Below are 24,040 nucleotides of genomic sequence, written 5' to 3' on the forward strand. Positions count from 1 at the left end.
GTAGTGTCAATGTGGGTGTGCTTGAATAATGACATGTGAGGTGTTGTGAAGTAAAAAGTCCAACAAAAGCTAAGCAAAGCAAAAGGGGTTGCAGGCAGCCGGCAGGGAGAGAGAGAGAGAGAGAGAGAGAGAGAGAGAGAGAGACGCACGGGAAGCTGGGCCTTTATATCCGGTGGAGCACCGGGCCCAGGTGCTCCAGATCTGCCAGGGATCCCAATCATACACATACATGCACAAACTAACACGTGACATTACGTATGTTTAAACAAGCGTTTCCTGGTGCACTGTGCTGGGCTGCTCGGGGTCTGGCTGGAGCCTCTGGGTGATTTGTCAGTTCGAGCCATGTGGGCCGGGAACCCCTCAACGTTTGCTTTGGGTTCCAGAGGGACATGCTCTGGACCCCTGAATTCCTGCCCATGGTATGCACTCTGCGTCACCCTCTGGACCCTCACTCCCGAAATGAATCACACACATGCATACAATTCTTTTGCCGTTAGGGCCCCGTCCCTCTGGAACTGTCTCCCCCCCTTTGTAAGATCAGCTGAGTCCGTAAACTGCTTCAAAAAACTTCTCAAAACCCATCTCTACCGACTTACCTTCCCTGTTTGTATGTTTCTTATTTTTCTGTATCTGTATCCTGTGAAGCACGTTGTAAGTTTGTTTTACAGTAAAAGGTGCTGAAATCTAACTTACTCACACAGATGAGAACATAAGCATTCCAGGCACTTCTAGTTTCATTTTAACCCTTGAACCGCTAATGAGTGGATGACGGGGGTGTGTAATGATGATTGTTTATCTTAACAACCAAGGCCAGCTAGAGAAGTCAAACTGTTTTAAAATTCTGACAAAATGACAACGTGAAAATAGAGATTTAATTATTCCATTACGATTGCATGACTGTTTGGAAAGCATGGTGACAGCCTATGCTCAGGATAAGGTTTAAGCCAGGTCAACTACTGAGATAGTTATAATATCCCATGCATATAAAATACCTGTAGATCAAAATCATCAATAAATTAATTGCAAAATGTTTTAGCCACACACAAAATAAAAATGTATTTCAGAATGAGACAGTTTATTTTGATCAAGTTGTATGCATGAGAAATTTAGAAAAACAAATGTATTATATCTGAATAAGAACTCAAGAGTTAAGGTGTCATGCGTACATATCTTACTTTGATTCAACTTTATAGTCACTTTTGATCATTCTTTGTAGTGTTATTATTACTGATTTTTTTTTTATCAATCGTCATTTTCTCCTTGGTGCCCACAGGGAAAGACAATGTAGGCTTCTTCCAGTGCATCATTTCCATTAAGTTAAAAACATTATTTTCATATGAATAGTTGTCTTACATCATGCACTTTGGAGAAGGAGCATTTCTTATTTAAAACACTATACATTGCCTTGTTTTACATTTTGTCAACACATTGTTTCTGCAATGTACACAGAAACACTGTGGGAAACAGTGACTTTCTTCTTGTACTGCGAGGAGGACGCTCTGCAGGACAGATAATAATGCACTATACTCATTTTGAACAGTCTCTTCTGCACTATATTCACTTTTCTAATAGTCCTGTATCACAGCTGTTACCCTGCACTATATTCAGTTTTAACAGTTTTCTTCATCTCCTTGTATTTTGATTTTTTTTGTACTTTGCACTACTAACTTTTTTACTGCCTTTTTACTAACATGTTTTGCAATATGGAACTGTGATGCTGAAAACTTGAATGGGATCAATAAAGTTACTATCTATCTATCTATCTATCTATCTATCTATCTATCTATCTATCTTATCTATCTATCTATCTATCTATCTATCTATCTATCTTATCTATCTATCTATCTATCTATCTATCTATCTATCTATCTATCTATCTATCTATCTATCTATCTTACAGCCATATGACTCAATTTCCCAGCATGCACCGCCAGAATGACGAGTTGTGGTGACGCGATCTCTCAGCCAATAGTCTTCTTCCATACACGGAACCCCGGGAGAAGAGGGAAGTTCAGTTTGGTCACATCTGCGGGACAAACGTGTGTCTTCTTGTCTCAAGAGACATGTATAATGAAAGTATAAAGCTGACTTCTGCTCTGTGAAGATTTCAGTTTGATGGCTGCACGTCTTGTTTACATGTAAGTCCACATTTGAAGCTACAGTAGCTCACATTTACACGACGGTAGAGTGATTAACTTGCTAACAAGCTGACAGCTGAAGTCACGGTTGCTAAGCATTCATGGAATCGTGACGTAACTCGACACTGTGACGTACAGCAGGTGTATTTTAAAGTTGTTTTGTGTCTTCACAGTGAGCTGACATGGTGTTTTACTGTGTTGTGTAGCTGCTACAGTGGAGGAAATACTGGCATCCTGTGGTGTGGTGAAGTTGTTGCACCTCAACGTTTTATACAGGTAAGTTTTTGTTTTTTTTAAACAATATTTTTATTGAATTTTACATATATACATATATACACATACAGACAGACTAACAATATTAATAATTAAATTATACAATGAAATGTTTTTAAAGAAAGAGAGACATGACATTTCATGCATTTCACTTATCTAACAAATAAAATAAAAGATAAGACAAAATAAATAAATACCTCAAAGAAGAAGAACAAAAAAACAAACAAAAAAAACAACACACAACAATTTCATTAACAGTACTCAGCAACACACAGCAGTTTCAATTTGACTGTGCCCTTTGACGTCCAAGGAACTCTAACAAAGGTTTCCAAACATTTTCAAATTCTGCTGCTTTTCCTCTGGTTATGTTATATAGGTGAGTTAGTGAGTGTGGGGAAACAGGTAGGGATGGGAATTCAGGCTCTTTTTAGTGAGCCAGATCATTTGGCTCAGCTCACCAAGAAGGCTCTTCATTTTACCACTTCTGCCTTTTATAATTCAGCCAAATGTAGCGCTGTTTTGATTTGAGAAGATCGTCCTATCATGCTGCCTTGAATTAATAATAATAAAAAAAAAACGTCTCTCGGACTGGAGCCAGCTCTTATCGTTCACTTAAAATAGCCAGCTCTTTGAGCCGGCTCGTTCGCGACCGACACATCATAATTAGGCTCCTGTTGCTTCCGATGATCTAAGATATGGTTGTGATCTCAACTATTTGTATCTTTTTCTTTCACAGAAAAACAGTCATTCAAAGGTAAAGTTTAAGGCTGATTAAATAAAAAAAAATAAAAAATTATGGCTAAATTCCATTTAGCGTCAGCTCCTTTGCAACTAGACTTCTGCACCTCCTCATGGCTCTGTTTTCAGGCTTTAAAAGAATCTAACCCGTGACGGGAGACTTTAGCCAATCACAGGTCATTTCAGAGAGAGAGCGTTTCCTATTTGCTGTTCATTCAGCGGAGGCAGCCGCACATCACTTGCAAACTCTGATCAAACGGTCAAAAAAGGCAGCGCTCATCAAATATGAATTAATATTATGTTACTGTTATGCTTATTTCTCACCTCAAATGTTTTCAGAAACATCTTATAGTGTACTCTTTAGCTGTAAAATGAGAAAGTTTGCTCCGGCTGGTGGGTGGTGCTTGGTATTTCCTGAACTGATCTCAACATGGCTGCCGGGTCGCAAACGTTCTCATTTTACAGCTCAACAGTACACTACAAGATACTTCTGAAAACATTTTATGCGAGAAATAAGTAACAGAATATTGATTCATATTTGATCAGCGCTGCCTAGTTTGACCATTTGATTGGAGTTCGGGAGTGATTAGCAGCTGCTCAAAGACGGCAGACTCCAGATCGTCTCTGATTGGTTGTTTTCCTCCGGTCTGTGAAATCTTGCAGATGCCATTAGGAGCACCGGAGGACACAGAGGCACATGATTTTTTTCAAAATACCTCTCATGCACCACTGTCAGGATATGAAAATAACTTTTTAAAATCATATTTGCTCCAATTCTACCCACTGCTGCTTTAACTGTTAAAAAGTACTTTATCAAGCAAAAATGTATAACAATCTGAAGTTCAAGATGTGAAGGTTTGCTGCTTTTCTCTGTTTTACACCACTGCAACTGAGTATATTTGGGTCCTGGACAGCTTCCTGGATAAACAAGCAATCTGGATATTCCACCTTGGACTTTGGGAAGCTGCCATGAGTAGAGCTGAAATTACTAGTCGTTAAAGGAATTAGTTGACAGAAATTAACCTGCAACTAGTTTGATAATTGGTAAATGATTTAAGTAATTTTTCAGGCACAAATGCCAAACATTCTCTTCCGGTTTCATGGTGTTCTTTGTGTTATGTGTTGTTAAATTGAATATTTTGGGGTTTTGGTCTCTTGGTCAGACAAAACAAGCAATTTGAAGTTGGTTGGTAGATACCTCAAAATTTGGGTTTGATCCGTTGCCAAGTAATACAGGGCCAGAATTGCCGATATTGATGCCAATCTTCCAATTACTTTTATCAGTAAAATTGGTTTATGTACTTTCATGTTGCTTTCCACTGTTAATTACTTATCACATGCATGCATGGGGCGGCTGTGGCTCAGAGGCAGAGCAGTTCGTCCTCCAATTGCAAGACACTTAACCCCTGATTGCTCCCGAAGGCTGTGCCATTGGTGTGTGAATGAGTATTTAGATTAGATCCTGATGGGCAGGTTGGCACCTTGCATAGCAGCCTCTGCAAGTCCATTTACCATTTACCATAAAAAATGGGACACTTTTAAAGGAATATAACAAAAATATGTTTGTTTTTTTTATTTTAAATTGAATGTGCAAACATTAAATATAGATTTTTTTTAATAAACAAAGTGGAAACATTTACTTGTTGAAAATAATGAATGTTTTAAAACTTTTTAGGGCAAATAGCTACAAAAAAAGCACAAACTGCCCTCGATCAACATTCACAGCTGTGAAATAGCTCCAAACATGCTCCTCTTTCTTCAGCCGTCATGTGTCTGTCGGAATAACTAGTCAGGATGCACACGAGACATCGGTATTGGTAGTATTGATATTTCGTATCGATTCGCCCACCCCCTTTGTGACATTTGAAGATGTCACCATGAGTTGTAGTAAATTGTGATTGGCATTTTGCACAATTTTGTCCTGACATTTATTGACCAAATGATAAATCGACCATATCATAATGAAAATAATTGTTATATGCAACCTCCGTAATGAGCATTTTTGCCCTATTTTCTGACATTTTAAAGACTAAATTATCCATCAGTTGCAACTTTAGTAAGGGGTTAGTTGATGTTGGGCCATCACAAGCTGCCAGAACGGCTCCTTTGCATATATTCTCCAAGTCTTGGTAACTCTACTAGACAATTGAAACACCATTCTGTCCTTCATTTGGTCTTTTGATGATGGTGATCAAGAGCACTTTCTAACATGTTGATCAAAAATCTCCAATAGGTGTTCAGTTTTGTTGAGATCTAGCGACTAGGAAAGCCGCAGCATAAGCCCTGTTTGGATGCGTCTGTACTGTTTGTTTCTCCACTCATTTATTCAGGTATGTGTTGATGTGTGGTTGCATGTGGGCATGTGATAAATGTTGCCTTGGAGGGGCAAAATGATGAAGAAAAACTATATAATTACATTAGCCCAAATTAGTTGGACAAAACTGTTCCTTTTATGGCTATTATTGAGACAACCCTTACATTACTCTCATTTAATCAGGTGTTCTTAAATAACATACTGAAGTAAATTTGTAGAAAGTGATGTTAAACTGATTTGATTATACTGAAATAATGTCAACAATCTCATAATTGGAACAGCAAACTCACCCTTACCCAAAGTCCACAAGCTTAGTTTAACAAATCTTCAAAGATAATATTTGACCCGTCACATCTCGTTCCTGCTCCAGAATATGTTCAGCCAACACCAGAACTACTTTCATGTGTGTTCATGTGCATGTATATATATATATTTTTTTGCCTGAATGACATGCATTTGCGCCAATAAAGTTGTGTAAGCACAGTATATGTACAGTATATATGCCTGTGTATTCATGTAACTGTCTGTGTGTGATAGAGATTGTGGGTGACTGTCTGTTACTAGGTATTCGACATACGGTTCTTTTCCACCTCTGCTTTACTAAATGCTGAGCTCCCAACACAAGTCAACAAGAGGCGTTTGTTCCTCATTTGGTTGAGCTTTTTTTTCTCCCCGAAAATGAGTATTTATATATTCACATCAGCGAGCCATAGGGGCTTTCCAGCAGAGATGATGGCAAGACATTAAACAAATCATGTGTAACGAGGTGATCATAAAACACAACCCTGTGGTGTCTCACACAGACCTGTCATTATGGCAAAAAACAACAAACACACACACACGCACACGCACACACACACACACACACACACACACACACACACACACACACACACACACTATTCTCAGGCTATATACAGACACAAAAACACATCCTCACACACACCCTTGTGATCTGCCCCCCCACGTTTTTCTCTCCATCATCATAAAAGGTGAAGAATGTGCTGTTTATTTCTCAGTAGGACTTCATGGGTGTGTGTTTGTGTGTGTGTGAGAAGACTTGAATGCCTGGAGCTTAAAAGTTTAATCGTTAGATTGTGGTAATAAGAGTTTAACACAAGATTACCACAATATGCCTCAATTTATTTTCCACTTAATATTGCTTCCATTGTATTATCCACTTCTGCTCTAATAGAAAAAGGGGGTTGATGTGGGCCACACATGCACATTATAAAGTAGAGCCCAACAATTACATTGGCAGGATGGTGTTGGTTTATCAAGATATGTTTTGGCAGATACACAAATAGATTGTCAGTACAGAAATGTTTTATTGTATAGGCTATTGTTAAATATTTCTTTAATTTTAATAATTATTTACACATAATGGAATATTGTAAAATTGTGTTTTTATTTATGGTTACACTTTATAGTTAATGCAGGTTCAATAACATTTATTTTGGGTAAGACTGTACTGACTGATGATTTATTTCTATTAATCACACCACTGTCACTTTAACATATAATTTAAACTCAAAATGCTCTTGTATAGTTTCTTTTTTTATTATATTATATATTATATATATATTTTGGTCTAAGTACCTGTTATTTATTTCTGTTACTTTTTATACTTAGCCTATCTGTATTTATTTCTGTCCTTATACTGCCGCAACAATCTAATTTCCCTGCTGGGGATCAATAAAGAGGGTAACTTTTCTTATCTTAATGACACTACCCTAATGCCCAATCATTTCCAAAAGAGTTGCAGATTGTGTTTTACCATTATTATTATTATTATTATTATTATTATTATTAGTAGTAGTAGTAGTAGTAGTAGTAATAATAGTAGTAGTAGTAGTAGTAGTAGCATATATTTGATTTAGTTGGTAGATAATGACCTTAACAATAGCAACACTCATTACATAGATTGCACTTACTGTGTGAAATGGTGCCTTTGGTCTCTTTCCTTGAAGTTAAAGTTGCCCTGTGGAGTATTTTTTTAAACGTATGTACAAGTTTCTGTTTACAGCCTTTCTCACCAAATTACACTGCGTGTATCCTTAAGGTCTAACAAACATGTTGAATGTAAAAATATATTTTAAATCCTGCATTGTTTACATCCATTATTGAGCTTGCAGTCTTCTAGTGGTCAGAAACTCCACGAGGCACCTTTAGCGGAGGTGGTCTTTGTTTGAGGCGAGTTGGCTATAAAACACTTTGGAAAAACCCAGAATTTCATTAAAAGAAATCTAGGGATGCTGCTATTATACATGACATTTTATGTGAAGTCAAGATCACAATGTACAGTAAAGATGATTAAGGACAGATGATAAAATATTTGTGTTTCTTTGTGTGCGTTATCCTTGGGCTTGATGACAGCCTTGTTCTTTGTCTCACCTGCAGTAAGTACATTCACCTGGACAAGCAGCTAAATGTCTCAGCTGCAGCCACTGATCCAGCTCCAGCAGACGTCAGAGCCCATGTTGAACGTCCAGGAGATGCAGTTCTGGCTGGACAAAGCAGTGGCTTGGGGCCAGGCTGACAGCCCAAACACTCGGAAAGACACCTGCCAGCACTTGAATCGACTGAGGGATTTCCTCCAGCAACTCCTCACACATATCAACAACGTGGTGAGCAGATGTAGTGACAAGTTGAGCTTGTGGCTTCAAATATATTCTTAACTTTGTCACAATGCAATGGAAGCTCTGAGATTTATAGTCTTGACAGATTTGGATATACACTTTTATTTCCCAGATGCCTGTTAAGTCTAATAAAATGGTCCATATCCACTAAGCGGCCTGTTTTACAGTCTTGTCACACCTTACCTAATGAAATAAATTAGATCAGTGAATCAGTTTGGCTAAACAGCCGCCTGAAGTTAATTCAGACACCAACACGTCTAGTACTCGTACAAACATGCACACGCTCGCTCTCTGTCTAAGCCAGGGCATGAATAGTAAGTCCAGCGTTGGTAGGGTCCTACTAACAGAGGCTGCACTGTGCTGTGCAGAGGCTGTGTATGTCTGGCTGGCAGTGCTGCAGTGTTGAGTTAGTCAGGTAATAGCCGCATTGGGACCTCCAGCGCTAACCTAATGTATCCCCATATCAGGTCCAGCAAATTTGGGAAGGGGGCAGAGGACAGGAGGGGTGCAGGACTGTGAGATTTCAGTGTTACTGCGGCCTTGCTTCCTTCCAGCTCTTTTCCCTTATAGCACTTCCTGTCTTTCTGCTTTTTATTACCAAATTTCTCTCACATTTCTCTCTCACGTACAATACTCTTTATCTCACGTAAGAAATCTTTTTCTTGTTACTCTTACAGTCACGGTGCTCTTGCAGGTTTTCATTTGTGATTCTACAGTCCATATGTTTTACTGTAACACTCTGGTGATGGTTAGAATCAGTCTCAGTGTCTCTGTCTGTGTTACTTTCTTCTTCCTCTCCACTTCGGCAACTAGCCATATATTTTTATAGGTCAAGCATTGACTGGCTATTATTTCTATCTATCTGTCTCCTTCTCTGTTAGCATTGTTCCACGTATGCGTCATGCAGAGGTGTCAGCATGTGTAGGATGATGGAGCGGATACAAAGAAAGAAAAAACAAGAGAATGATATAGCTTAATTGGGTTGAAATCATTTTTACTGGCAGTGGGCTCATAAAAGACCAGCTGAAGATAGCCTGCTTCTTGGCAGCATTTTGCATCCTTTGATGATTTAACAACTTTCCTGTGGTTTATGGCCCAAGATGAGAAATACTTCTAGTTATTATTAATTTCCAGGTTTACACTTGGTTAGACAAGTGTGTTCCTCTCTCAATATTGCACTTATTAGAATAAAAGTTTGATATCTTTTGGAAATATGCTTATTTGCTTTCTTGCTGAGAGTTTGATTGATACCATTCTCATATCTGTCCATTCAATATAAAGCTAGAGCCAGCAGACGCTTAGCTTAGCTTAGCATAAAGACTTGAAACAGAGGGAAACAACTAGCCTTGCTCTGTCCAAAGGTAACTAAATCCACCTAGCAGCACCTCTACAGCTCACTAATTACCATGTTATATTTCACTTGATAAATCTGTATAAAAACTGAAGTGTAGAATGGCTATTTGCCATTTTAGGCGGGGTATTTTGTCAGACTATTTCTTCTCTGGGCACAGTAACTTCCTGGAGTTTTGTCATCGTTGTGAGGTTGAATTTCAGAAAATCACTGTACTCAGCTAAGAAATGCTCCCGCACATCACAAATTTCCATTTTTACACTTCAGTTTTTGTATGGATTAAACAAATGAGATATGACTTGTAAATTTGTCAAATGTAACGGTGCTGGTAGGCAGATTTTATTAGTTTTGGACAGAGCCAGCTTCATATTGAACAGACAAATATGAGAGTGGTATCAATCTTCTTAACTCCAGGCAATAAAGCAAATAAGCACAGAAGTACAAAACGTGCAGTTCTTCAAATGGCCACTTGAGGCTGGCTCCAAAAGCGAGTTAATCCCCATAGACCCCCATGTTAAAATGACCAACTTTACAGAAGAAATAAACATATTTACAGCCTTTTTTGTTTTTGCTTAATACCCCGTTCACGACAACTGTACAGGAGGTGTTTTTTTATACAATTCACCTGTTTAAATTATATTAAAGGTTTAAGTTAGGCATACTGAGGGCGTTGCTTCTTTGAGTGACAGGTAGGTGCCATCGTATCAGGTTGCAAGCTGCTAGCTGTCTCCTCTGCTGCTCTTCAAATACCTATGGGTGACGTCACAGAGACTATGTCCATATTTTACACAGTCTGTTGCCTGTGTGATTGTGCACAGTCACCATAGGATTCCCCTAATTGTTTGGTTTCTACTTCACTGCTGCAGTATTGCACCACTCCTCAAGGGAATTGATTGGAAAATCCTGCTGCCCAAAGTGAAATGGACACAGGGTGTGAGGAATTCGACAAAACACGTCAACAAGTGTCTATTTATTAGCTCACCATAGTAACTTTGCTATTTATTGTTAGGGCTATTGTGGTTTCCGTGATGTCAGGAAGAACAGAAGTGTTTCCTCACTATTCTCTACATAGTTGTCTATAAACTTGTCGCATTTGCCTCCCTGGCTCGTACTTAATCAGTCACTTCTGTCTGAGATGTCTGTCCCTAATCAAGTCAAGATACATTGTCTCAAAGCCCATTTATAATTAAGGACAACATTGACAAGGCTATTTGGTCCTGATAGTCAGTGATAATTACATTCTGTTGCGATTGCTCATTCTTATGGGCATTCCTGCAGTCACAACACATTACTAAAGGTCTTATTGTAAACGAACATTCCTTTTTAGTTGCATCACCATCACACAAATGCACATGTATACTCGCACACAACGTTTACCATGTGTTGTTGGATTGATAGGAAGGAAGAGTGTTAGGGCTGTGTTCCAGACAGCATTGGTGGTGTTGTTGTGGGGGCATTTAGAGAGACCTTACATGGCCTATTACCTTTCTGCTTCCCATTAATGGTGATCTCATCCACTTGAGTGAGTCAAGTTAATCCCCTTGTCTGTCTGGTGCTGTTTTTGAACATATAGGCCTAAAGTTACCTTAACGTCTTCCTTTTATCCAATGCTACAATTAGGCATCTCCATGTTTGCTCAGTGCTCTCTGATTATTTCTGATGAAAGGTGAATTAAGCAAGAATGATACATATTGGCATTGCAGCAACCTTTTTTCCCATCTTGATTTCTTCTCAGAAATTCTTAAAACACTTTCTTCTTCCCTTTTTCCTGTTCCTCTTTTATTCCTAACTCACAAATACCCCCTACAGTACTGCTGATTGCTGTTCAATTCTGGCTCCAAAACATTACATATAAAGTGTAATCAAAAGAAAATATGACCAAGTAGGGCTGCACCAAGTAGTTCAAAGCTTCATTCATAACGTTGACATTCAAATTATTATTTAACTTACAGAAACATTAGCCTACCTTCCACCTTCTCTTCCCTCCTCTTCTCTCAAACACACACAGAGCGAGCGACGTGGCGCTCCGTCCGTCTCTGTAATTGCCTCAGTCCAAAAGTAAAAATGTATTGAAAAAAGAGAGATCCAATGAAATATTCTGCTTCAGTCCATATTTTTCATCATTCAACCTTTCAAAAACAACAGTTTTACTGCAGTTAAAAACCTTTCTCTCGCCTGCACCTGTAACGGGGCGGTCTAGCAGCAATCCAACAACACCATAAATAAAATGTATATACTGTAAATATAAATAATAATTAAAGCGATGGGAGATGAGGAGAGACCAGTGTGTATTTTATGTCTGAGAACTCTGGCAGCTGACACATTACATCCTAATCACGTCAATAAAAAAAGTGGTTCGATAAAGTATACCCCCACCCTACCAACCTACAGTATTTAACATACTAGGACTACCGACTGAACTATAAGAAACAACCATCATAGGAAAATTTTAACTAATATCTTCTCGAAATATTATAAGTTATATAATTAGATTATTATTATTTTAGGAATGTTACAGTTAATATACATATTGTGTAAAATGAAAATATACCCGAGCACATGAGTAAGTCTGTCTCCTTCACAATGAATGACAGAGTGCCCCTACCCCCTGATAGTGTGTGACACTTTAAATTCGGATCCATGACCAACATTTTATCCATCTATTTTATTTGAAATATTTTAACTGCATAGGCTACAATAGGAGGGTGAATGACATAAAAAGTTTGAGAACCACTGATCAAAGATCACCAGAGATCCTGATCAGCCAACAACATAAACTCCACTGTGTGTACATGGCAGTGAAGTAAGCCAAATCATCTTTGGTTGAGCTACAGCACACTGCTTCAATTACAACTGGCTTATGTCAGATTTCTTTGTGTGGGCTTCTTCTGCATCAAAGCGGTTCTCTATAGTTTAATTAGCTCAGAGGTGAAATGTATGATACAATCTTTAAATATGGGATAAATACCAACTAATACTGTAAATGCATATAAACATGATTCAGACACACATGTGCAGACATGCATGTAAATTTAAGTAATATGTCACCTTTTTGATCTGCTCTCTGTTTCGTATGTCCCACCGCAGTCATCTTATTGTAAAAATAATGTGTCTCACCCAGAAACCCCCATGTATATTACACCCAGAAAAGTAATAAGATGGAACAAAACCAGTGTTGTACAACTGTGTATTTACAGAGTTCTCCTGAATCAAAAATGAAAAAGTCTTCATTCAGACTGAAGGCATTTGTCTCTTGACTTGAATATTTGCGTGTTCAGCCCTGGAGAAGCACAAATATTGTCAAGTCACTTTCTGACAAATATGCTGTTTTGTTATTTTAAACTAGAAACAACAAATTAGTTGGTCCTGGTTCTACTGAACAGCCAAACACGTTTAAATAGTCACATTTTGTTTGGCTCTGGTTTTAAATAATAAGAAGTGTGATTAGTTCCAGTCTTGTTTTTCCACATGGACTAGGTCCTTGTTTGTGCTGTTTTTGGTATTCAGTCACACTCAAGTTACTGCACACTAAGTCTTGTTTTCAATTGGTTTCAGTGAGCTGCCCTGACATTTTATTTGAATCTTTTTAAACCTTAAGTGTAAAATTTTCAATCAATCAAAAATCTCACATTTTCCAAACTGAAATTTATAGAAAGCCAGGATTAAAGGCTGTTCAGGTTCATAAATATAGTGTTTGCTCTGACTTGAAACCTTCTGGATGTTTTAATTGGCTGTGAGGGGAACCAAATCGCATAGTCTGTTTTTTGAGCTGGATGAAGAAGAACAAACACACACACACATACTTAAACTGTCACAGGTATAGCACCCCCGAAGAGAGCCCTGTTCTGCACTGTGTATCTCTCACTATTGAAACTATGGTTGTAACTGTGACATTACCAAAATAGGGGGAAACAAAGGTGATGCATGAGTAATGCACTACTACTGTGCACCTGTGGATGTGTCTCCTATTCAACTCAATATCCTCAGCTATTAAGTAGACTCGTGTTTTTTCTAATGCTTGGTGTTGTGTCACACAAGGTTGCTAGGTTAAAGGATGAAACGAATTGAGGACGTGCAAACCTCTAGAGAGATTTTATGTTTTGTATTGGCTCCACTTCTGTCATGTTTGAGCCTGATTATGTGCCAGATGGAAAGAAACAAAATATTACTGTTTATGTCTCAGAGAACTAACCCACTTAAGTTATTAGTCCAAGCTAGGTGGCTCAAAGGTGTAACAGTATTCAAAATGAAAAACATGTAAACTATTAAATCTGTCTCTGTTCTGTCCCTAAGAGCTCCACAACAGAGACCATGAAGAGGCTGCCCCTCCTAGGCCAGTTTCTTGGCCGACTCTGCTGGAACCCTTATGTCACTGCTGATGGTGAGTGCACCTTTGGAAAAACTTCAACTCCATCTGTATTGGGAAATAGAGGATGGATCAGGTCCAGACTAATGATAGTCTCTTTACAAGAATGAGTCATTTTGATGCGTATAATCTGTTTAAGGGGTGTTATACTAAATCAGAAATCTCCCATCCATGGTGTCTTGTTGTCTGCAGCTACAGGCAGAAGGCTGTTGTTCCAGTGTCTGTGGAGACTGTACTCGGAGCATCCAGGCAATGCTGTGGAAAGAAAAGCCAACCAGTGGATACAGGTATGGACTGTACTTTCTCTATCTCACTTAATAGAGAGTTTAGACTGAAGTAAATCAGGTAGACTTAGAATATTAACAATTTTTTAAATGTAAAAAAATGGATAAGCTTTAAGAAATATGATCTCTGTGATTGCTTTAACATGCCACCTTCAATCCCTATGATTCACTTCATCTCTGCATGTGCAGTAACTGGGCATTTTCTGAACTGCATTTTTTTTTTTTCATCTCAGCAATTGTAGTTAAATTCAGGATCAATGTAGAAATAGGGCTGTAGCGCCCAGATTTCCCGTGGGGTTGATGCGTCAAACATAAACCGCAAAATTCCTGACCTGTTTATGGTTGGACCTTAATTGACCGTCATTCCCGATCTCTCTTTAGCCTTATTTTCTATCATCTCTAGAAGGATAAGATTTCCATGAAATATGTATTTAAAAAAGAAGTAATAGGGCTGGGCATCATTTAAAATATTTTGATACCAGTCCCAATAGATAAACCTCCGTTTTGGTACATGATGCATTTTGTTGTCACCTCATGCTGAAGAATATGTTTTATAGTAAGCCAAATGTTTTAAAAAATGCATCAAATTTGTCTTGACACAACAGAGCTGTACAAGAACTTTGCTTAAATACAGTACAGTCTGAAATTAACAAAATAATTATATAAGTTAGTATAAGTTTTGGTACGAGACATTTTCGATATTTGATACTAGAGACACAATTTGGTCCGTACTAAGAAAGTGTTAAAGCTCAAGACCCAGCCTTAGATACAGTCGGAGGTACAGTAAAGGTTTATTTGCTTCGGGTAGAGTTGGGCAACAACAGTTTGATGAAAGAGTGAAGTTTTTTAAGATTATAAACAATATTTTGTTAGACATACATATGCTTGTTTGTATCATAATTGTTTAGTGATTATTTCTGACAATGGCAGCTAACTCATAACCTAGCTTATAGAAACATCGTCAATTATGATGCCACATAAAGTCATCTGTCCTTGCTGCGTGTCATTTCATTGGTCATATGGACCCACCTAGTGGGGATACATAGAGATTAAAGACATAATCATAACTGAGGAAAGCTGAAATATAGCTGTAGACAAATCGTCCATCATATGGCTTTTTCATATGCCTGATCTGTTTGCTGTTTATGTCCTAATTAGTTCTGGAAAGACTGGACATAAAGACTGATTATCATCCCTTAAATACTCCAACAAACTAAAAAGAATCTGTCTTTGACTGCTTTTGGGCTGCTGAAGAGATTTTCTGTCTAATTTACTTTTAATAGGAGTTCTCTCGCCAGCCCTCTGTATCTCCTCTCCAATGGGACATGGATGATGAATGAGGTAGATTGGGTCTCTGTTAGTCTAAGCTTTCTGTGCCCAAAACTGTAAAACATATTTTCAAAGCAAATTAAAATTGACGGTTTCACTGCCTCTTGTCACCAGAAAAGGATCAGCCTTTATATTATGGTTAGTTGATCTTGCTCGCTGTGTTTTCATGGCGCACACTCACAAAGGAGGGAAAGAGAACAGAGGGAAGAAAAGATTCTGCAATTTTCAACTTTGAGAGGGTTCACACAGATGGCTTATGATAAACACTGTGGAACCTTCACATTTTTGCCAGATTAACTGTGTTTGTATTCTTTTGATTAATTTCTCATCTAATAAAACATCTTGCTAATTAAAACAGTGCCTTGAAAGTAAACCTTGAATTTGCCAGATGGTCTTTGACCCGTAGGAGGGGAAGCGGAGTGCATATGTGCACGGTTGTGTTTGTGTCTACAGTATGTCTGTGTTTTTGTGGGCATATGTCTGTATATATGCACGTGAGGTGCATGTCTGAAAGTTGGGATGGTGTATAGATTTACATGTTTAATTACATGTGCATTTATATATATTTTTTTAAATCAAGAAATGTTTAGTAAAAGGGATATATCATTATGTTGGTGTTGGCCACTTCAATCCCTATGTGAATCACTTTATCTTTGCATATAAAGCTATTTTTACCATGTTCATTTCTGCTGGAAGGGGACGATTGTGGTAGGAGGGAAGAGTTTCTTAGACTTCAGGCAGCAACAGTTCAGGTTTGGTGAGAGAATAAACTTTGCTAAGATTATGAACAGTGTACATTACTTTCTCAAATAGCAGGAGAACCATGATTATTGAAAAATCACTGAGATAAAACCATAGACTGTATAAAATATGGACATAGTCTCTGTGACGTCACCCATAAGTTTCTGAAGAGCCGCTGTGAAGCTCAAAGTGGGTGGTCCTGGCCGTCACCATTTTAGCAGTGACGACACAGCCTAACTCCCGACAAGGTCTATTGAAAGAGGCTGGGACATGGTTTTGAGCTCTGGGGTATGACACATGCGCAGTGTAACTGGAGCTGCGGTCGTGTGTTGCTATTGGCTCAATTTCGGGGACTGCAGATCAGATTTTACTGCGCATGTGTTGTACCCCAAAGATATGACGCGTGGTATTTCCTCTTTTCACCCTCCTTGACTCCCAACTAATCCAAATTTGGGCAAAGAGGTGGAGCTGAGGCAGGCCTAGCTAGTTAGTTAGCTAGCAGCTAACGACCTGATACGACACCCACCTGTCACTCAAAGCATATAAACTCACCGGCCACTTTATTAGGCACACCTGTTCAATTGCTTGTTAACACAAATAGCTAATCAGCCAATCACATGGCAGTAACTCAATGCATTTAGGCATCTAGAGGTGGTGAAGACGACTTCCTGAAGTTCAAACCGAGCATCAGAATGGGGAAGAAAGGGGATTAAAGTGACTTTGAAGGTGGCATGGTTGTTGGTGCCAGACGGGCTGGTCTGAGTATTTAAAAAACAGCTTGATCTACTGGGATTTTCACACACAACCATCTCTAGGGTTTACAGAGAATGGTCCGAAAAATAGAAAATATCCAGTGAGCGGCAGTTGTGTGGACGAAAATGCCTTGTTGATGTCAGAGGTCAGAGGAGAATGGGCAGAGTGGTTCGAGATGATAGAAAGGCAACAGTAACTCAAATAACCACTCGTTACAACCAAGGTATGCAGAATACCATCTCTGAACGCACAACACGTCAAACCTTGAAGCAGATGGGCTACAGCAGCAGAAGACCACCTTGTACTAGCACCGGCCACTTTATTAGGTACAAGGTGTACCTAATAAAGTGGCCGGTGAGTGTACATATCCATAGCAACCAGTTGTTAGCACCACCAACATCAATGGAAAAGACCCAAAATGTCCGTATGTGTGTGTGTGAAAGAATAGAGACCCAAAATAGTTTTTTGTACCAGGCTGTACACATGTTTATTTCTGCTGTAAATTTGGGCATTTTAACATGGGGGTCTATGGGGATTGACTCGCTTTTGGAGCCAGCCCCAAGTGGCCATTCGATTAACTGTTTTTGGCACCTGCGCACTGGCTTCATTTCTCAGCATCGGAGGTTGCCGCTTGGATAAAACTCCTTAAAAATATCTTCTTTTCTATTCACCCTTACTCAAATAATGACTGCATTCATCCTTGATGAACATTAAAAACAGTTCAGGTTCAAACTGTTTTTTTAACATTGTATAGTAGTTGTAGCTGAATGCTTGTGGTACAGCACCGACAGCCAGAGTTGAAGGGTTTACTGAGTTCACTCATTCTAAAATTGCATGCAGGACACTACTGGATGAAAGTGTCCAAAGGGCACAGGTACAGTAAACTCATGACCAACTCTGCAGCTTCTCCTCATTCTCCATCTCTTCTTCTCCAAAGCAGCTTCCACTACCCACAAATGACAGGAACGGCGGGGAGCACAAAAAAACCTATGCACCGCAGCTCATCCCTTCTGGGGGAGCAGTATGGTTTTAGACCAGAGATGGTCCGTCTCTGTGTCTCTGCCTGTGTCTGTGTTGTGTTGGACTGCCTGTCCTGGAATGCAGAATGCAGCCTGTTTTCTGTTAGCCCTGTCTGATCTTGCTCCCCAACATTGTTTTCTTGCTGCCTCCATAATAGACTGAGGGTCTGGTGCTAAATGGCACCTAAATACCGTGTTAGTGTAAGTTTGTGCATGTGCTTGCATATGTATTTGTGCAAAAATGTGCTTTACTGCTACTGTATATGCTGTTAGTAGCCACATGTATTTTACCCTTTAAATTGTGATGGTGTGCAGAGTGTTTTGCCTTTTTGCCCTCGCGTCTTTCCTTCACCCCTCCCTGTCTGCCTCTCCTCTTCACATCTGAGTCTTCTCACTGGGTTTGATGAATGCTGGGTACAGCCACATAGCTGCAGGCTATGTCAGATAGTCATTAGCTCAATTGGTCTGTTTCCCTACATCCTGTACTAGCAGGGGGACCACACAGTGCTGCAGCAACATGGCATGATCTTTGAGGAGATGACAGATAAGTAAAGCATGAGAGTGTAATTTTAGAGGGCCGGAGGATGGATGGTTTGATAGCTTAATCTTTGGCGTGTATCTTTACTGACTCAAACAGGGTGAACCACAGGTAGGCCCCGGAGCTACTGCGGCAGCTTTATGCTTCCGAAACATATTTTGGACTCTTTGCTCACTTTGGCGGCTACACTGTTTAATTTGGAGATGAAAGTCTCTTTGTGACAGTAGTGTTTCCCCTTAATCCTTTTTCCTCTTGGGTGGCATCCCTCTTTCAGTAAATTTGACATACTGAAATTATTATTTATATTTCTTCCTTTAACTTAAAGGAATAGTTCGACATTTTGGGAAATTTGCTTATTTCTCGGCTGTACACAGAGAAATATAAAAATGACAATCTGTGTTTTTTATTTCTTAGCTACCAAAAGCCGTGAACATCGTCTTGTGAGTCTTGTTGTTACTGTGAGTAGACGCTGTACAGATAAACTGTTTGTTGATGTATTTCTGAACTTTGGACCGAGCCAGGCTAGCCATTTCCCACTGCTTCCAGTCTTTTTATCCTAAACTAAGCTACACGCCTCTTCCATACTTAACACACAGACATGAGAGTGGTATTGATCTTCTCATCCAACTCCTGACAAGAAAGTGAATAAACCTATTTCCCAAAATGTCGAACAATTCCTTAAATCTCAGAGATTTACTTTCATTATTAAAGTAATTATACTCATTTGATGTCATTTGGATTCTTTGCTTTTATTCTAAAGCACAATGTTTGACCCAAATGCAAAAAGGATAGCCCGCAACCACTTAAAAAGAAATCAAAAAACAAGACAAAACACAGGATTGGAAACAGCCATCAACCCCAAATTATTGCGACATACTTGAACTATCACTTGTGAAAAACTAAATCAATATTTTGGATATTCTCTGATGCCGTTAAAGGTTTGTTGAGATTCAGTATTTATAAAAAATGTAGTAAAACCTACATTTTCAATCTTAATTAAGTGAGAAACACACAAATTGCTCTTTAATTATGTATGTTGAAATACCTAAAATTCAAAAGATTATAGATTGGGCCTTTAATTTAGGAGGAAAAGGCACTATTTGAAATTAAACTTTTCTTTAATGCACACAGTGTCAATGCAGCATTGTTTATAACTTCATTATTTTTGCATGATCATCCTGACTTTTCTGAACTCTTTTCCCTCATTTCAAGTTCTCTCTTTTTGTCTCTGCTGTTTTGAACATCTGAGGCTATACTTGAGTATTTCATTGGTTTTGGGAGAATTCAATCATGGTTTAGTAATTGTTAACAGGCACCCATCAAAACCAACCCAAGTCTTTGCCTTGTGCATTTTTCTACATTCTCTGTTTTAATTTTAGATTTATGGAGGGATAATTTCTATGGCAGCAGCATGTCCAAGCCCCCAAAGCCAGCTCGGTTGCTGTTTTTCTGTGAGAGAAAGATGACTTTTGACCTAAAGTATTTGCCATCCATCTATCCATTTGCCCTTCATCCCATTCCTCTGGTGACCACACCCTTTTCCCCCCAGCTCTAAATGCAGCCATCGCAGTGCGTTCCAGTCTCTCTCTGCCATTCCTTCTAACCAGTCTTCCTTCCCTCTCTTATCCCCCAGCCCCACTGTGCCTCCTTACCGAGGGTGGGATAAGTGTGATTGGTTTTGTATGTACTCAATGTGCAGAGTTTGAGGGCGCTCAGATGGTAGTGATTGGGGTTGTTTTGTGAGACTATGTGGAGGGTAAGCATCTTAGCGTGCTGTAGAGCCTGGCCAAAGAAACCACACAGCTCCACCAACAGCAGTGCAGCGCTCCTCTGCCTGGTATTTTGTTTTTTATCCTTCACTTTTTGTTTTTTTACATATTGTGCCTCTCTCAATCTCTTTCTCTCCTCATCTTGTGTTGATATCCTTTCATCTGCAGTTTGAAAGGGATTCGTACTTTTTTAGACTACTCTTAGTGGTGTGGTTGTTTCTGTTTTCGGTTCATTGGAGTTGTAAAAACCAATGCGTGCTGAAGATGTGAGGTCTTGGCTGTTTCTGTTGGATCACACTTTCCAACTTGTACCAGTGAAACATCTTATTGTGGTCAGATGGAGAGGACTGTTTCTACAGTCCACATCAATCCATAATTCAAAGTAACACTTCTTTGGGCTTTCATCGCACTTCTGAGTGAATATGGATGAACAAAATCCTTGCCAAACATTCAGTTTATTGATCATGAGACAACTAAATGCTGTGTGGCATCTTTTATTTCCTAGAATGTTGACCTTGAAACACAAAATACGTCTGCCTCTCAACCTTTCTTCTGCTTTTGACTGATCTTATTCATTGTAATGTTGAAGGGATTTAAAAGCAATTCAGTCACTCTTGTAACATTATGACTTACAGTATGAGTCCAGTGTTACCTCCCTTTGTTCCCTCATTATGACTCGCTTTTTTCACAAACGAGAATCAGCCGAGTTTATTAGTCTAGTTTTATCAGTGTATGATGAGGCCCCTTCTGAAAAATGCTTGTAAAACACCAAGGCCCTCCGTAACAAAGAATGTTCATTTCTGAAGTTGCTCATATGCTGTCCATACATTCTCGCTTACTGGAATGCCTTTTCTCCACTCATGTGGTTCAAATGATGTGACGCCAACAGAGTCATCCAATATTCCACTAACTAATTAGCTTTGATGTTATGGATCTTGGGGTTTTGGGCAGATTGTATTAAAGTCTTGTCCACTGTTATGGATATACACATAAAGTGCCTATAATCTGCTGCACATTATGTTGCCTACCCTCCCATAGAAAGTGCTGTGTCAGCTTGCTACAGAAGAAGACGATGCTGCAGCGTCGACATTAATGAGGCGGATTGGTGTACCACCTACAGAGTACCATCTCAAAGTTCTGAGAAAGGTATAAGCCTTTTATTTCTGTTTGATTATTGCCTGCATTGACATACTGTATATAATTATGTCGACATATATGCTCTTTCCTGTATTTCAGATGGTGGCACTGCTGCAAGAAAATATTGGGAAGAGCTGCAGTTCTTTGGGCGACATAAATCAGAGGTATAGCACAGAAGAAACTTTTATATTTATAATTGATTAATCTGCAGATTGTCTCGATTAATTGATCTATGAAATGTCAAGCTATAGTGGGAAAAAAATGGTCATAACTGTTTCCCAGATCCCAAGAAGATGTCTTTATATGTCTTGTTTGGCTGACCTACACACCAAAACCCAAAGTTATTCCATATACAATGCCATACAACAGAGGACAAAAGCAAATCCTCACATTTAAAATGCTGGAAACAGAATTCTTGGCTTTTCTGTTTGAAAAATACATATGAAAATAGTGGCTGATTTGGCAGCTCCATTGGAAAATAGCTTCCACAATAGATAAAGTTTTCCCCACCAACATTATAGTTAGCATACAGGGTGGTACATAATGTTGTCAGCATACAAGTCTTAAAGGTCCATATTAAATTCCATTTCTGCCAATAAATCCCTCTACATGCTACACGCTGGCCCTTTAAGTCAATTTAAATCATTTTACAAAATACACGAATAGTTCATTTTGCTGGAAAGGATCAAAGCATACACATTTTTAGGACCCCACGAGATAAGAATTCTTATCGTTGCAGGCCAAGCAGGATAAGAAGTTCCAGATAATACTAATAGATTTTGTCTATATCTGTGCAGGTGTTCATGTGACAACATTCTGGCCACATCTGAGGCTTGTGTCCCCCTGGTCACTTGTGCCGAGGCTGCTCCTCTCATTGGTGCACTGCTGCAGCAGCCAGTGACTTGTGTCAGGGCAGCACTTAGTGGAGACTTCCTGGATGCTCTGAGCTCTGCCTACTCCAGGTAAGGGAACACACAGGGGCTGAGTTCCTGTTAGGATGTAAAATATGTTTTCAAGATATTTTTCTATTATGTTGTGTCAAAACACATATGTTGTTTATATCTAGAATATTTCAGATGTGATGATAATGTCAGTGTTGTTTTTTTGTTTTTGTTTTTCCAGCCAATCCTTGTCATTGGAGGAGCAGGCAGTAGTCTCTCTGTGGTATCACAACCTGTCCAGCCTGGAGGAAGCAGTGCTCAGTCTGCTGGAGTGTGTTCTCACCAACACAGGGTCAACACTACAGAAGCAACTGGCACAGTCACTGCTGGTGGGTATTTTTTTTGTTGAGGAGTGAGGACTCGGTAAAATCACAATTCCAAAAGGATAAAGTCATGTACTTCCGTGATACGATCAAATTTACCAAAAATATGTGTTCTGTCCATGTTTAATCAGCAGATATACTCAGTTTCTTTAGGGCTGCGACTATTTTCATTATCAATTAATCTGCTGATTTTCTTGATTAATTCTATAGTCTCATTGAATGTCAAAACACTGTGAAAATTAAAATTAAAAATTCAAATCAAATTAAATGTAATTAATTAAATTTAATTAATGTGGATATATTAATAGTTGCCAATTAATCGTCTGATTATTTCAGCTCTAGTTTAGTTTATAGGTGAAATGTGTGGTTATGTTTCAAACCAGCTTTTTACAAGTTATGTCTAGGAAAGTACACAGCGGTACCCATGATTTAAATATCATATATTTGAACAACTACTTTGACACCATCATTATGGAAAGGAATTAGTCCATGACAGCCAGGCCTGAAGGCCAAAGTATACTGTACTGCAGTATACTATTTGGAGAGCTGAAATTGTGATATAATCACAAGAGTACATCTTAAGTATATGAAAAATATTGAACATCCACTTGTGATACTGTTGAGTAACTAATGATGGCCCCACAGTTAGAGTTGGAGAGAAATGTGTAGAATGTCGTGCCATTGTTCTTTGGCATTTTGATGAACTGGCAGCATTTTTGATAAATTGGTGACATATTGCGGTTCTTAAATGGGTTTGTTATGTACATAGTTTGACCCATCTGCCCTGAATTAGTCTCACATCAGAAATCACTGCGCACTCCATATGTTTTTAGCTCCACTTTGAACTGATTTGTAAACTGTGAATCCAAACAGTTTGAATATAAGGCCCGCTCATTTATTATGACGTATGGCGGCTGTAATGTCTTCGTATGTATTGTTCTTGGAAGCGTTCCATCGCTTTTTTGGTGGATCTTTATTGACTGTTTTTGCCTGGCTAACTTGCACCATTTGGCTTTGCACTGCATGCATCTCACATCATTTGGCTAGCTCTAAACTGCATCTCACATCATTTGGCATATGCTACACAGCCTCATCTGTGCTGAGTAAGTACTGAACTATCTGTCACTTGAGTCCTTGGCCGCTCCTCACTTCATATAACATAAGATCATGCCCAGTTTAAAAGGCAGAAGTGATTTTTGATTTATAGGTTGTTAAGACTAGCTATTGAAGATGATGTCCTCATTACTACAATGCAATCAAATTACCAGCAGTGTTTTGTGTTCTTCTCACTCGGCCACCAAGGACTGCTTTTCATCCAACAATAATTTACAACAATCATTCCCAAAGAGATTTTATTAGGGTCGCCAAATAAATTTGCAGAATTTCT

At 38.9% G+C, this 24,040-nt stretch overlaps 1 protein-coding gene across 3 annotated transcripts in view; it reads left to right on the plus strand.

Annotated features, from left to right (window-relative positions):
- Positions 1–1,955: 1,955 nt before the first annotated feature.
- fancc (FA complementation group C) overlaps positions 1,956–24,040 on the plus strand; it is a 35,670-nt gene continuing 13,585 nt past the window's right edge. For 2 of the 3 annotated variants that reach the window (XM_037778991.1, XM_037778993.1), the window contains exons 1-9: positions 1,956–2,138; positions 2,312–2,414; positions 7,864–8,090; positions 13,747–13,834; positions 14,012–14,106; positions 21,291–21,398; positions 21,489–21,553; positions 22,187–22,351; positions 22,512–22,659. In XM_037778991.1, the coding sequence (XP_037634919.1) occupies positions 7,893–8,090; positions 13,747–13,834; positions 14,012–14,106; positions 21,291–21,398; positions 21,489–21,553; positions 22,187–22,351; positions 22,512–22,659 (867 nt within the window). In that variant the 5' untranslated portion in view covers positions 1,956–2,138; positions 2,312–2,414; positions 7,864–7,892. The remainder of the gene's footprint in view (positions 2,139–2,311; positions 2,415–7,863; positions 8,091–13,746; positions 13,835–14,011; positions 14,107–21,290; positions 21,399–21,488; positions 21,554–22,186; positions 22,352–22,511; positions 22,660–24,040) is intronic. The other variant, XM_037778992.1, reaches the window with a different exon arrangement.

Source organism: Sebastes umbrosus, chromosome 8 (assembly GCF_015220745.1).
Source record: "Sebastes umbrosus isolate fSebUmb1 chromosome 8, fSebUmb1.pri, whole genome shotgun sequence".
Classification (NCBI taxonomy): domain Eukaryota; kingdom Metazoa; phylum Chordata; class Actinopteri; order Perciformes; family Sebastidae; genus Sebastes; species Sebastes umbrosus.